Consider the following 13,832-nt stretch of genomic DNA (forward strand, 5'->3'; position numbering starts at 1 on the left):
TGTCTCCTTCGCTCCATAGATGCTGCTGCACCCGCTGAGTTTCTCCAGCATTTTTGTGTACCTTCTGTTCCTGTCTGGTTGAGTTTGCACAATTCAAAATGTGACTGTATGTGTTCCCTCTGGCTTCCTTTTACACCCCCAAATATGTGTGGCCGGATTGATTAATTGACCACTGTAAATTGTGCCTAATGTATGAGTGAGTGGTCTGAAGAAGAGTCCCAACTCGAAACGTCACCCATTCCTTTCTCTCCAGAGATGCTGCTTTTCCCCTCTGAGTTACTCCAGCATTTTTTGTCTATCTTCGGTTTAAACCAGCATCTGCTGTTCCTTCTGGAGGAGCTGCTGAGAAGTGGGAAGAATAAACTAAGATTAGCGTAAATAGGTACTTGGTGGTCAGTGGGCTGATGGGCCTTGTTCTATGACTTACATGACATAATAAGAAAATGAGCTCAGTTTCCACTGTGGGTGTGGAGTGATTGGAGAAATGTAAATGAAGAAACATGATATTAAGTGCTGAGAGCAATAGGAATCGGCATCTGGTACAAATACGTACATAGGCCAGGAACAGGCCTTTGGCCCATAATATTTTGGACTGAAAATGATGCCAGGTTAAACTAATCTTCCCTGCTTGCACATGGTCCACATCCCTTCATTCCCTGCATAGCCAAATGGCTCTCTAAAAGCCTCTTAAATTCCACTATCGTGACTGTCTCAACCATCACCCCAGGTTGCGCATTCCAGGCACCCACCGCAAACCGTGAAAAACACGGCTCACACATCTCCTTTAAATTATGCTTCTCTCACCTTAAAGCTACCTTCATGAAATCTCCATGGGTACTTGCGAGAAGAAAGCTGAAACGTCCACGTTAGTTTTAAGTCAGCAGATAATGTTGGAAATGTTGTCCAAATCAGTCTGAAGAAAGGTCCTGACCAGGAATGTCACCTCTCCATGTTCTCCAGAGATGCTGCCTCACCCACTGCCTGACTCCAGCATTTTGTGTCTTTTTCGGGAAACAATCAGCAGGCCAGACCTAAAATTGAAACATGAATTATGTTTCTCTTCCCACTGTTGCAGCTGACCTGCTGAATATGTCCAGCATTTTCTGTTTTGGGTTTTCAACATCTGCAGATATTTTCATTTAAATTGGCAGTCATAGAGACTTGAATAGATGATATATTAACATGGAGTTTGTGCCCAATTTACAAGCATTAAAGACAGCACTATAAGCTCCAATTTATATATGCACATAGCTTAATAATACTAACATAGGCAACTTTTTTCTGCCTAAATTCATAGCTACAACCTTCAATCCTTACTCAACCTTCGAATATTTTCTTCTGACCAGAATGTGCTCAATTCTTCTAACTTAAAAAAAAATCTTCATTGATATTTGCTCAACTTCCATCAATCTAAAGTGTAAACTGTTAATTCTTGAAGCCTAAGCTGCTGATATATACAGTAGCTGCTGCTGCATTACACTTCACGCTGCCTCGGCAAGGCAACCAGTATAATCAAGTACGAGTCACACCCTGGTCATTCCCCCTACTCTCCTCTCCCATCGGGCAAAAGCGTGAAACCGCTCACCTGCACATTGAGGGCAACAATCCCAGCTGTTATTAGGCAACTGAACCATCCTACCAACAACTACAGAGCAGCCCTGAACCACTATCTACCTAATTGGAGACGCTCGGACTGTCTTTGATCGGACTTCACTGGCTTTATCTTGTACTAAATTTTATTCATGATATTACCTTTATCATGTATCTGTACACTGAGGATGGTTTGATTGTAATCATGTAATGTCTTTCCGTTGACTGGTTGGCAAGCAACAAACATTTTTCACTGTCCATGGGTACATGTGACAATAAACTAATGACTAATATCTTTATAATTTAATATAATTTTATTTTTTTCTCTAATCTTTCCAGAGCCCCCAAAATACATCATTGCCAAGTGTAGGAGCTATCCCTGCGTCTCAGCACGCCAACCAATGTGCATCCTTCAGGCAGGGGTCTTTTACCTGCATAAGCAATGGGTCTAACTCCCATTTGAGTCATCAAGAGTGCACAATGATTTTATTTTGGCCTTTACCAACATGGCTTCTAACCTCCTATACTTCAGAGACTGCTTAGCAGTAAAAAATCACCATTGCTTGCCCAATATTCTGAGCCGTGTTGTTTAGCATTTTGTAAGGTTCAAGGAGGTTAAAGAATTATTATACAATATCGCAAAATAATTGCGTACTTACAGCCTGCTGTGGAAAATAATGGTCATATGTAACCATGGACTGGTGTACAATCATTTCTAACACCACTGCTCTTGACAGACAGGTCAGTGCACATCCAAGAACCCTGCAGATAGAAATAACAGGGCAATCATTGTGTTCAACAAATTAACCCTGTACAGTACTGTGAGTCATGAACTCTATCACTGCATCCTCTTGTGGGACCTCCACTTATTTTTCCTACAATAGACCCTCCCAGAATCATTAACGAATTGAAAGGCAAATGGCCTGGTCTGGAACTCGAGTTCATTCTCAGTAAATAAACCATTGAAACATGGCCTTCATTTGAACTTGCTGGTTTACATGAAATAGAGCCATTGTTGAAATAATTTGTTTAAAGGCAAATTCAAATCATTTTGCTATGCATTTGTTTTCAATTCAGATCTATCTTCCTCAAAGACAATTTGACAACCTATTCAAATCACTTGATGTAGTTGTCAGGAATAGGGCCCAGTTCAGTTAGCACCAGGCAATTACAAACAATATCCCATAGCATCCATCTGCTTTACTGACGGGGGATGTTGTTTCAATTCTCCACTCTTTAGAATAAAAAACGCAGCCTCACAATTAGTCACCGAGTGCCTAGTAGTACACAGGCTGTCAATAACAGGGTCGGTCTGGCTGTGAGGTTTCCATGCATGTCTCAAATGTACTTGGATACTATCCTGTGGGAGTCAGTAATCTGAGGTGTCGCTTCACACCAAGAAAATAAATGTGACTGGAAGTAAAAATTTGAATCTGTTGAATCACTCCAGGGAATGTCCTTTAAATTCTAAATTAATCTAATGCAATATTCTTTTCTTCTACTTCTTATCATCCTTTCTGTTGTCTTTTCTTCTTTTTTTTTGTACATTTCCTTTGCACTCTGAAAATGGCATTTGAAGGAGCTGTACAATACGGTAAGATCATCAAGCATTATATCTTATCTCCCTTTTCAGTCAGACTCTGACCTAGGGCCAGAACTATTCAAAAAACAAACCACTCTGTGAATGGATTCTCATTCCTCTAAACAGATAGTTCTATCACTCTGCTCTCAATATTTTCTGTCCCATTTATTTTATTTATTTTCTCTGTTCTCTTTTTAAATGATTCCATGTCTTATTATGTATTGTCATTCATTTTGAGTTTTCTATTTTCTTTGTGTTTTGGTTTTCCTACACATGGCTGACGGTCATTCACACTCAATGTTTTCTTTGTGGCCTGCCCCAAAACAATTGCTTTCATTCTAGCTGAGTGATGCTGACAATTTTAGTGCCAGAATACTGCACGTGCATTGCACAGTCTTTGAGAAAATAACATTAAATGATTCAGAGATAATACAACTCCTTCAAATACCATTCTCAGAAATGAAGAAAGGAAGAGAAATGCACAAATGAAAATAACAATAAGTGTCCCACTTCCATTCACATTTGCTGCAATGCAGCGGCAGCCAGTGTTATTTATGCACATGAAAGTCAATATTCATACTTATTGTTACAATTAACAATGAATTTTAATTGTATGAATGACATGCATGAATTCAAGGTGAATCCCTAAGATTTCTGGAAGAAATTATCTTTCTTCCAAGATGATAGGATGAAACAGTCTACATTTAGACTATAGAACATAAAACGGTACAGTGTAGGAACAGACCCTTCTGCCCACAATGTCTGTGCTAAACTTTTATCTGCCTGCACATAATCCCTCCATTCCCTGCATATCCATGTGCCTATCGAAAAGCCTGTTTAGACTTTAGAGATTGTGGAAACAGGCCCTTCAGCCCACTGACTCCCCGCCGACCAGTGATCACACAGTACACTAGCATTATCCTACACACTGGACACAATTTACATTTTTGTTTACAGAAGTCAATTAATCGACAAACATGTATGGCAGCACGGTGGCACAGCGGTAGAGTTGTGGCCTGGTTTTGGTTGTATCTCTAAATTAAACTAAAACTGTTTTTTTTTTTGGAATGTTGAAGAAAACCAGAACATCCGGTAAAAAAACCACACGGTCACAGGGGGAATGTACAAACTCTGTACAGATAGCACCCACAGATAGAATTGAACCTGGGCCTCTGGCGCTGTAAGACAGCAACTTGAGGGAGTGCAGCGTATATTCATGAAGTTAATTCTCGGGATGGCGGGATTGTCATATGTTGAAGGAATGGAGCGACTGGGCTTGTATACACTAGAATTTAGAAGGATGAGAGGAGATCTTATTGAAACATATAAGATTATTAAGGGATTGGCCACGCTGGAGGCAGGAAACATGTTCATGATGTTGGGAGAGTCCAGAACCAGGGGCCACAGTTTAAGAATGAGGGGTAGGCCATTTAGAATGGAGATGAGGAAAAACTTTTTTACCTGAGAGTTGTGAATCTATGGAATTCTCTGCCTCAGAAGGCAATGGAGGCCAATTTTCTGGATGCTTTCAAGAGAGAGTTAGATAGAGATCTTAAAAATAGCAGAGTCAAGGGATATGGGGAGAAGGCAGGAACGGTGTACTGATTGTGGATGATCAGCCATGATCACAGTGAATGGCGGTGCTGACTTGAAAGGCCGAATGGCCTACTCCTGCACCTAGTGTCCACTGTCTACAACTGCGCCACTGTGCTGCCCCTCTTAAATGCCACAATCGTATCTGCATTTACCACCATCCTTGCCAGCACGTTCCTGACATTCACCATTCACCCACCCTGTGTAAAAAATATTCGCCCCGCTCACAAAATATCCGAGCAATAAATTATTTGGGGAGGGTGTTAAATTGTTTTAGCACAGGTATGGATATGACTTGCATTAAATTTTCACTGAGCCACATTTACTTCATTCGGGCTAAAACAACAAATTGGTTTATTGATGGAATCTGCTTTGGGAGTTTATGCTGGGAATATGGAGAGGGGGAGGTTGGCAGTTTCTAAACAATGCTGATTTAGTGCCAGCCTTGACTAACCAGAGCGTGACTACTCAGCTGACACCATGTGTTAAATCAGGCATGGGTAAACTGGTGTTTATCAACATGAATGTTGATTGGGGAGTCTGAGTACTAGAGATGGTTACTTGGCATATTTAGAGGGTACATGACATGGGATAGTTAGTAAGGCAAGTGGTACAATTGCTGAGGTATGAGACAACATCTTCATTGATCATTGCCAAGTATGTGAGATCAGTAAACAGCATGCAGCATTGTGCTTATGTCCTTGGTACCTCACTCTTGGCATTATCCTTGGTTGTGATCTCCTTCCACTGCAGCATGGCCGTTTGCCTGTCTTCCAGGTGCCATACAGATAGAAAACCCCCCTCTTTGTCTCCCAAAAGAATCCTGAGGGGTGTCGGAAGATGAGGGAGTCTGCCTCTCCCCTTTGCTTCCGCCAACATTCCCAAATCTGTGAAATAACGCCCATCTGATATTCAAAACTGCCCCTTTAAGAGATGCAGACAAAAGCTCAATCCGTGGTGGCTAACTACAGCTTGTGCTAACCGGTTATGGAATTGGACCCTGTGGGTGATGCCAATGAAAATAAACAACAAGTTTGACATGATATTGTGAGTTTGTTGCATTGGGTCAAACAGGCAGAGGTTAATCACTTATCTTATTCTGACGGCAAGTTACCCAGTACTTTTCAGTTAAACTCCCTTTTGTGTCTCAGAAGACCTGGTAAATGAATTACTATGTTTCTCGGAATAAAATAGTTCCGTTCAGTTTAGTTTAATTTTAGTTTAGTTTAGAGATACAGCACAGAAACAGGCCCTTCGGCCCACCGGGCCCGCGCCGACCAACAATCCCCCGCACATTAACACTATCCTACACCCACTAGGGACAATTTTTACATTTACTAACCTACAAACCTGTAAGTCTTTGGAGTGTGGGAGGAAACCGAAGATCTCAGAGAAAACCCACGCAAGTCACAGGGAGAACGTACAGACAGCACCTGTAGCCGGGATCGAACCCGGGTCTCCGACGCTGCACTCACTGTAAGGCAGCAACTCTACCACTGTGCCACCGTGACTGCCCACTAATGTCGTACCGAGGTACACTGAAAAACTTTTAGTTGTGTGCTAACCAGTCAGCAGAAAGACAATACATGATTACATTCAAACCTTTTACAGTGTGTAGATAAATGTTAAGGGAATAATGTTTAGTGCAAGACAAAGCCAGCAAAGTCCGGTCAAGGATAGTCCGAGGGACATCAAAGAGATAGATAGTAGTTCAGCAGTGCTCTCTGGTTGTGGTAGGATGATTCAGTTGCCTGATAACAGCTGGGAAGAAACTGTTCTTGAATCTGATGGTGTGCATTTTCACACTTCTATACCTTTTGCCTGATGGAAGAGGGGAGAAGAGGAAGTTGCCTGGGTGCAACTCGTCCTTGATTACGCTGCTGGCCTTGCCGAGGCAACGCAACGTATAAATGGAATCAATAGAAGGGAAGTTGATGGCCTGGGCTGCATCACCAATTTGCTGCAATTTCTTAGTCCTGGATGGAGCAGTTCCCAAACCAATCTGTGAGGGCATAGGTTTCAGGTGAGAGGGGGTAAGTTTAAAGGAGCTTTACGAGGCAATGTTTTTTACACAGAGTAATAGATGCCTGGAATGAACTGCTGGGGAGGTAGCAAATAGCGACATTTAAGAGCATTTAAGAGTAGGTAAATGTCCAGTTTAAATTTAAATCATGTTTGGCACAGACATTGTTGGCTGAAGATGTTCTATGTAGGAAGGAACTGCAGATACTGGTTTAAACCGAAGATAGACACTAAAAGCTGGAGTAACTCAGCGGGACAGGCAGCATCGCTGGAGAGAAGGAATGGGTGACGTTTTCAGACTCCAGTCTGAAGAAGAGTCTCAACCGAAACATCATCCATTCCTTCTCTCCAGAGATGCTGCCTGTCCAGCTGAGCTACTCCAGTTTTTGTGTCTATCTGCTCTGTTCTGTTATAAAATGACAAACTGATTAAATATATTTCCATTCACAGCACTGTATAGATAAATTATTTTAAAGCACTCTCCACGTGGTAACAGCCATTCATCCTTCGGCATATCTCCCATGAACCAACCATTCTTTCAATAATATGTTTCTCGTCCAATTATTTATTGTTCCACTCCTTTAAACTCATATCCTTCTTCACTACTGCCTTCCTCAAAGACAAACCAAAAGTGCTTCCCATAGGTTCCCTTCTATACACAATCCAATCTGAAATCTTTTTCACAATGTAGAAACAAGGAATCGATGCTGGTTTACCTAGGATAGATAAAAAGTGCTGGAATAACTTAGGAGGTCAAACCTGGAGAACATGGGTAGGTGACATCTCGCATCGGGACCCTTCTTCTCGATCCTGAAGGGTCCCGACCGGAAACATCTTCTATCCATGTTCCCTAGGGATGCCTCCAGACCTGCTGAGTTACCCCAACACTTTGTGTCTTTCCTTGGATTCCTATTCCTTGTTTACTGGCTTTTCAGTTGTGTGTGTTAGTGTCAAAACCTTTACTTTGCTGACATATTTGTCGCACTAAGAATGTACGTTATGTTTCCATTTTTGAACCTAAATATATTTCCTGATTACTTAGCATTTATTGTGTTTTTTGTGATGTGATGGGGCTGCATCTTCATGACTGAAGAATGGCGAATGCAAATTTCATTGTGGGCCTTATTTTCTATCTAGAGATGTTACTTGAGAAAAATAAATAGAGACTTGGAAATAAGAGATGATCAACTAGTTACCGCTGGGAAGGAACTAAGTACGACAACTGGCTTGCAATCTAATAAAGCAATCACATTAGTATATTTGATGAACCGTTGACAAGAATAAAACACATTACTCTAGGAGAATTATAAGAGGATAAAAATATCGTGATGTTTTATCTCTTATTGACTATGATGATGATGACACACTATGATTAAACTCAAATTGAATAAAGCTTGAAGGTTCTCATTTGAAGCTAGAATTTTGAGTGGAATATTCTCCCACACACACACACAATGTGATATGTCCAATTCACTTGAAGACTAATCTTCCCGAGATTTCCTTTGGGCCGCCATGCACAGGCTAACTAAGGAAAACCTGCTTCATCTTTATTAAACCACTGTATCGTCGCAGGGATTGCATTCCGATCAGTGTATGCATTGGGATAGATATTTTATTAAGATTGGTCTTCACGCTATCTTTGCAGCTTTTGATCCTACCATCTGCAGTAATCACCTCTCTGCAGCATATATGTGTGTCATCATCTATCAGATGCCTGGGTGAGGTAGCTTGTAATCTTGGTTTATCAATTTAAATTCTGTCACCATTGGATTATCATGTCCTATTGAGACAGATCAAACGTTCTGATGTGATAACTTTAATCTAGTGATTGCATTAACACAATAAGGTTGCTTTAACTAAAGGCCTGTAACAATTGCTGGAGGGAGTTTGTACGTTCTCCCCATGACCTGCATGGGTTTTCGCCGAGATCTTCGGTTTCCTCCCAAAGACCAACAGATTTGTAGGTTAATTGGCTTGGTATAAATATTCAATTGTCCCTAGTGTGTGTAGTAACATGTTAATGTTCGGGGATCGCTGGTCAGTGCGGACTCGGTGGGCTGAAGAGCCTGTATCTCTAAACTAAACTAAACAGAATTAGGGCATTGACACCATTACTAATCAAGAAGCTACCAATATCCAATTAAAATGATATATGTGGAAAAATAAACAAAATTGAGTCTTCAGGCAATTCAGATCTTTCAGCAGAACCAAATATTTAGTGTACAATTTAGATTTTGCACAACATACTAGACATCCTCCACAATGACTGGCAGGGTTTCCACCAAATTCCTATTAAGGGCATAGCCATCAATTTATTGAATATAAATATTTTTTTTAATTTATTATGTTATTTATGAGTACTGTGTTTACAGGACTGTTACAATGCTGCAAGGATGATTTTCCTTGCTGTGTTATTGGTACATATGACATTTAAACACAACACCAGATCAGGATATAAGGCCTGAACCCAGTGTGTTTATTTTCAAAGGAAGAATCAGAGCAGGCAAAAGCTTTGTGGTGTACTGCATACACAGTCTGGCAACACTAGGCCCTTACACACCGGAAATGCTGGCAACTGGAAATATATAAGGATTATAATAGGGTTGACAGTCCTGAATCTAGTAGTGACCTGATCTTAATGTCTTTGCTGATGGAAGATAATGTCAGCTCAGGCGGATGTAACAGGAAATATAAAATAAAAACAATGCACGAACCGCCGGGACAAATCTATGGCAGGTGTGCTTTCTGAATTGCAATAACCAAAATTCAAAGACTTCAACCTGGGTTCATTAGGGAAAGAGAAAGTATTTTTCCCCTCTTGTTATTATTGCTATGACGTCAGAGTCTGGTAGTAAAACTCACCGGGACGAGGTCACGTGAAGGGGGGGGGCGGGCGCCTCTGGATGTGGCGTCACCTGTCAGCGTTGCCATGGCGCGTTTCATGTCGCTCGCCCAATCACAGGCCAGAGGTGAGGACAACCCCCCGGAGTGACGTGGCGGCGATCCAATGGGAACGAGGTAGTTGGAGGCAGGGCCCGCCTTCCCTGAAGCGTCCAATGGGAGGCGGAGAGTGATGGATGGAGCGCCCCGGGGAGGGGGGGGGGGGGCAGTGAGGGAGCGCACGAACAATGAAGGAGCGCGGGGAGCGGCCAGTGAGGGAGCGCGGGGGGCGGGGGTGGGAGCGCGGGGGGGCGGGGTGAGGGAGCGCGGGGGGGGCGGGGTGAGGGAGCGCGGCCAGTGAGGGAGCGCGCGGGGGGCGGGGTGAGGGAGCGCGGCCAGTGAGGGAGCGCGGGGGGCGGGACGGGAGCGCAGGGGGGAGCGGCCTCCCCGTGTCTGAGGGAAAGTTAGAGCGAGTGTGAAACGCGGTGTCGGGCAGTGTAGGAGCAGCCAGGGGCTCTCGTCAGTCCGTCCAGCTGCTGCCCAATTTATTGTTCTTTAAACAAACAGCCCACCCTTCCCGATGGCATCGCAAGTGGCGCCGCGAGTGCGGCCCAGCGGTTCGCCCACCTCCAGCCGCCCGCAGCCGCTCCGAGCCACCGTGCCCTTCCAGCTGCGAGCGGCCGCCGCCAACAACAACAACAGCAGCGGCCCCAGCAGCGGCGGCTCCCGTCTACCCTCCTGCTCGCCGCCCTCCGTCTGCGCCTCTCCGCCGGCGGCAAGCCTCCGCAGTGCCTTTCACACCGTCGCCACTTCCACCGGGCCGGGGGGCGAGCAAGAGGCGGCCTGGCGAGCGCTGCCGTCTGCCGAGAGGAAAACCGGGCACTCCGCCTCCTCCTGCTGCACCGCTGCCGCCAGTAAAGGTACTGCACCTGCCGACCGTCTACACCGTCGGCCTCAGCTACAGCTGCACTGTCATTAAACCCAGCCATTTGAAGCAGACAATAAGTTTTACTAACGGTGTTTAAATATATCCTTTTCATCTGGTGAACAGCCTTCGATTAACAAACAGCTCACCTTCTCTTTCCATTCCCCTGTTTCTACTCTCTATGTAAACATTCCAGTTTTTGCTCGGAGATCTCTGTTTGCAATGATCTTTATGTATTTCCAAATGTGTATACTATCCCCACAGGAGTGCTTCCCCTTAATGACAAAGCTTGGAATTGCAACCTTTCCTATCAGTAGTCGCTGCAAGTTCTGGAATGGTTTGCACGTATTTTTATATTTGCCACTTCTCTATTTTGTTTTGAATTCTCAACAGAAATAATGAAAAGCCAAATATCAATGAGATTTAATCGAATGGTGTGTAAAAGTGTCGCCTGAACTTCTAATTTAAGCATTTGTTATGGCTGCAGATGTATCTGGAAACATTGTTTGGGGGAGACAGAAAGGGGAATTGCATTTCATATCGGAAACAGTTTTGTAATTTCATGATAAATTTTACACTTATGTAACGCTACTTAAATGTTGCTGTTTTTTAAGCAAATATATTTTATTACTCCAAAAAAAGAGAACGATTGAATTGTACCTGACGACAGTAATTTTTTTCCCTTATAACTCAGTCTTGTGAAATAATAGACACGTTCAACTAACACAAAAATCGGTGCATTTTGTAAGCAGTTTTAACCCGAGCAAAATGTAATTATTGTGCAATCTTAATGGATTGCTAACTTGGTTTAACTGTCAGTTCTATAGGTAGGAATGATTTGTTTCTCTGTTGACTGTCTTGAGGGAGGATAAAGAAAATGATTTCAAATGACTTAAACTGATCAGTAGATTATACCTAAGGGTAGACACAAAATGCTGGAGTAATACAGCGGGACAGGCAGCATCTCAGGAGAGAAGGATTGGGTGACGTTTCGGGTCTGAAGAAGGGTCTCGACCCGAAACGTCACACATTCCTTCCTCACAGAGATGTTGCCTGTCCCGCTGAGTTACTCCAACATTTTGTGTCTACCTTCGATAGCATCTGCACTGCAGTTCTTTCCTACACAGTAGATTATACCTGCAGTGATGAACATAAGTAGCCCAAGTAATGTGCTATCAATTTAGAATCCGTTGGGTTCTGCCATTGCATCTTTAAGTAAAATAGATTTACATATTTAGTGCCTAAGCAGCACAGCTGTGGGTTTTCACAACTCCACTGCTCTTTTGAAATGATGCCATGGGATTTTCTTTCTGTACATATGTAGATTTGAAAGAGGAAAAAGTAGTAGAGGGGATGTGGTCAGTTTAACAAAAAAAACCCTCCAGTTCAGCGATCCCTCGGTACTGCAGTAAAGTTTAGGAAATCAAAGCAGCCTAAGACTTGCACAGTGAATGGTAGGGCTCTGGGAACTATTGTAGAACAGAAGGACCTAGGGATACACGTAATAAGTACTCTGAAAGTGGCATCACAGGTGGTGATGAAGGCTTTTGGCACACTAGCCTTCATCCATGAGGGCATTGAGTTTCGAGGTTGGGCCATTTATGTTGCAGTTGTACAAGCCGCACTCAAAGTTGTATTCAGTCTGGTCACCCAGGAATAGGAAAATGACATTAAGCTGGAATGATTTTCGTAAATGTTGCGAGGACTTGTAAGGCGTAGGAGGAGGGTTGTGTAGGCTTGGACTTTATTCCATGGAGTGAAGGAAGTTTGGAGGTGATCTTGGAGAAGTGCATAAACTCATAAAGGGCAAAAACAGGGTGATACAACAAACTTTCTTCAAGGTTGGGGAATTGAAGAATGTGAGGGTATAGGTTTAAGATGATGGGAAACATTTTTAGAAAAACCTGAGGCACAAACGTTTCACTTGGGTTGATGTGTATATGAAATGAGCTCTCAGAGGAAGTGGTTGAAGCAGGTGCAATAACAAATCACATTTGGGCAGATACATGGGTGGGGTGAGTTTAGAGGGCTATGGGCTAAACATAGGCAAAAGGGACTAGCCAAGGTTGGGAATCTTGCTCTCAACATGGAAGAGTCTACTTTTGGAGCTGTATGAGTTTTAGTGGTGGCCATGACATTTGTCCTTGTTTATCTGGAATGGAATTTAACTTGCAAACGACTGCTCAGAGTAGTGTTGTTGATTATTGCTCATGGGAACCTTGTTGTATTCCTCCATCTCGTGCTCTCGGAGTCAAATTTGCATGTTTTCCCTGCAACTGTGGGTTTCTCTCAAGATGCTTTGGTTTCCTGCCACATCACAAAAATGTGAGGGTTATTAGATTAATTGGGTACTATAAATAATCAATATTGTTAGTAGATGGTAGAAGAATTAGCGCATCATAGAGAATAGTTACACAAACAAGCAGGGAATGGGGCAAATAGAATTAGCCTGTATAAACTTGCCTGGCTGAAAGTAGGGTTATTTTAAGGTGGTTAACCTAGGTTATCATTGACATCAATTTGGGTGTTGCTGGCAAGACCTATATTTGTTATCCACTAATTGTTCTTGGGGAAGATTATGGTGAATCAATGCCTTGAGCATTGTAATCCTTTTATTGAGGGTACTCTTCCTGTGCTATTATGTAATGAATTCCAGGATTTTAGACCCAGCAATAATGAATAAGTTTAAGGATAAGGGGGAAATCGTTTAGGACCGAGATGAGAAAAACTTTTTTCACACAGTGGTGAATCTCTGGAATTCTCTGCCACAGAAGGTAGTTGAGGCCAGTTCATTGGCTATATTTAAGAGAGAGTTAGATGTGGCTAAAGGGATCAGGGGGTATGGAGAGAAGGCAGGTACAGGATACTGAGTTGGATGATCAGCCATGATGGTATTGAATGGCGGTGCAGGCTCGAAGGGCTGAATGGCCTACTCCTGCACCTATTTTCTATGTTTCTATGAAAGAATAGAGATATATTTCTAAGTTTAAAAAAAAAAAACACACACAAAGTGCTGGAGGGTGGGGTACTCAGAAGGTCAGTCAACATCTGGGGGACATGGATAGGTGATGTTTCTGGTCGGGACTCTGTTTCAGATTGAATTTTAAATTTATTTACAAGTTAAGACGTGTGACCTGGAGGACAGTGTTCCCCATGTGCCTGACATCCTAACCTTTGTTGATGGAGTTTGTGTCAAAGAAAGGAACTATAGTCCTTGGTAGAAGATAAGTGGATGGATAT

At 42.8% G+C, this 13,832-nt stretch overlaps 1 protein-coding gene and 1 long non-coding RNA gene across 2 annotated transcripts in view; one reads left to right on the forward strand and one right to left on the reverse strand.

Moving 5' to 3' along the window:
• Window positions 1-335: 335 nt before the first annotated feature.
• On the reverse strand, window positions 336-9,881 carry LOC129710352 (uncharacterized). The gene is made up of 3 exons (XR_008725667.1): window positions 9,650-9,881; window positions 2,250-2,352; window positions 336-1,031 (listed from the first exon to the last, which is right to left on the reverse strand). It is a non-coding gene; the product is annotated as an uncharacterized LOC129710352 (long non-coding RNA).
• Window positions 9,882-10,104: 223 nt separating this feature from the next.
• The window catches only part of LOC129710353 (glucocorticoid-induced transcript 1 protein-like), a 47,422-nt gene continuing 43,694 nt past the window's right edge, over window positions 10,105-13,832 (forward strand). Inside the window, exon 1 of the mRNA XM_055657293.1 lies at window positions 10,105-10,587. Within this exon, the coding sequence (XP_055513268.1) occupies window positions 10,248-10,587 (340 nt within the window). The 5' untranslated portion in view covers window positions 10,105-10,247. The remainder of the gene's footprint in view (window positions 10,588-13,832) is intronic.

Source organism: Leucoraja erinacea, chromosome 27 (genome assembly GCF_028641065.1).
Source record: "Leucoraja erinacea ecotype New England chromosome 27, Leri_hhj_1, whole genome shotgun sequence".
Taxonomy (NCBI): Eukaryota; Metazoa; Chordata; class Chondrichthyes; order Rajiformes; family Rajidae; genus Leucoraja; species Leucoraja erinaceus.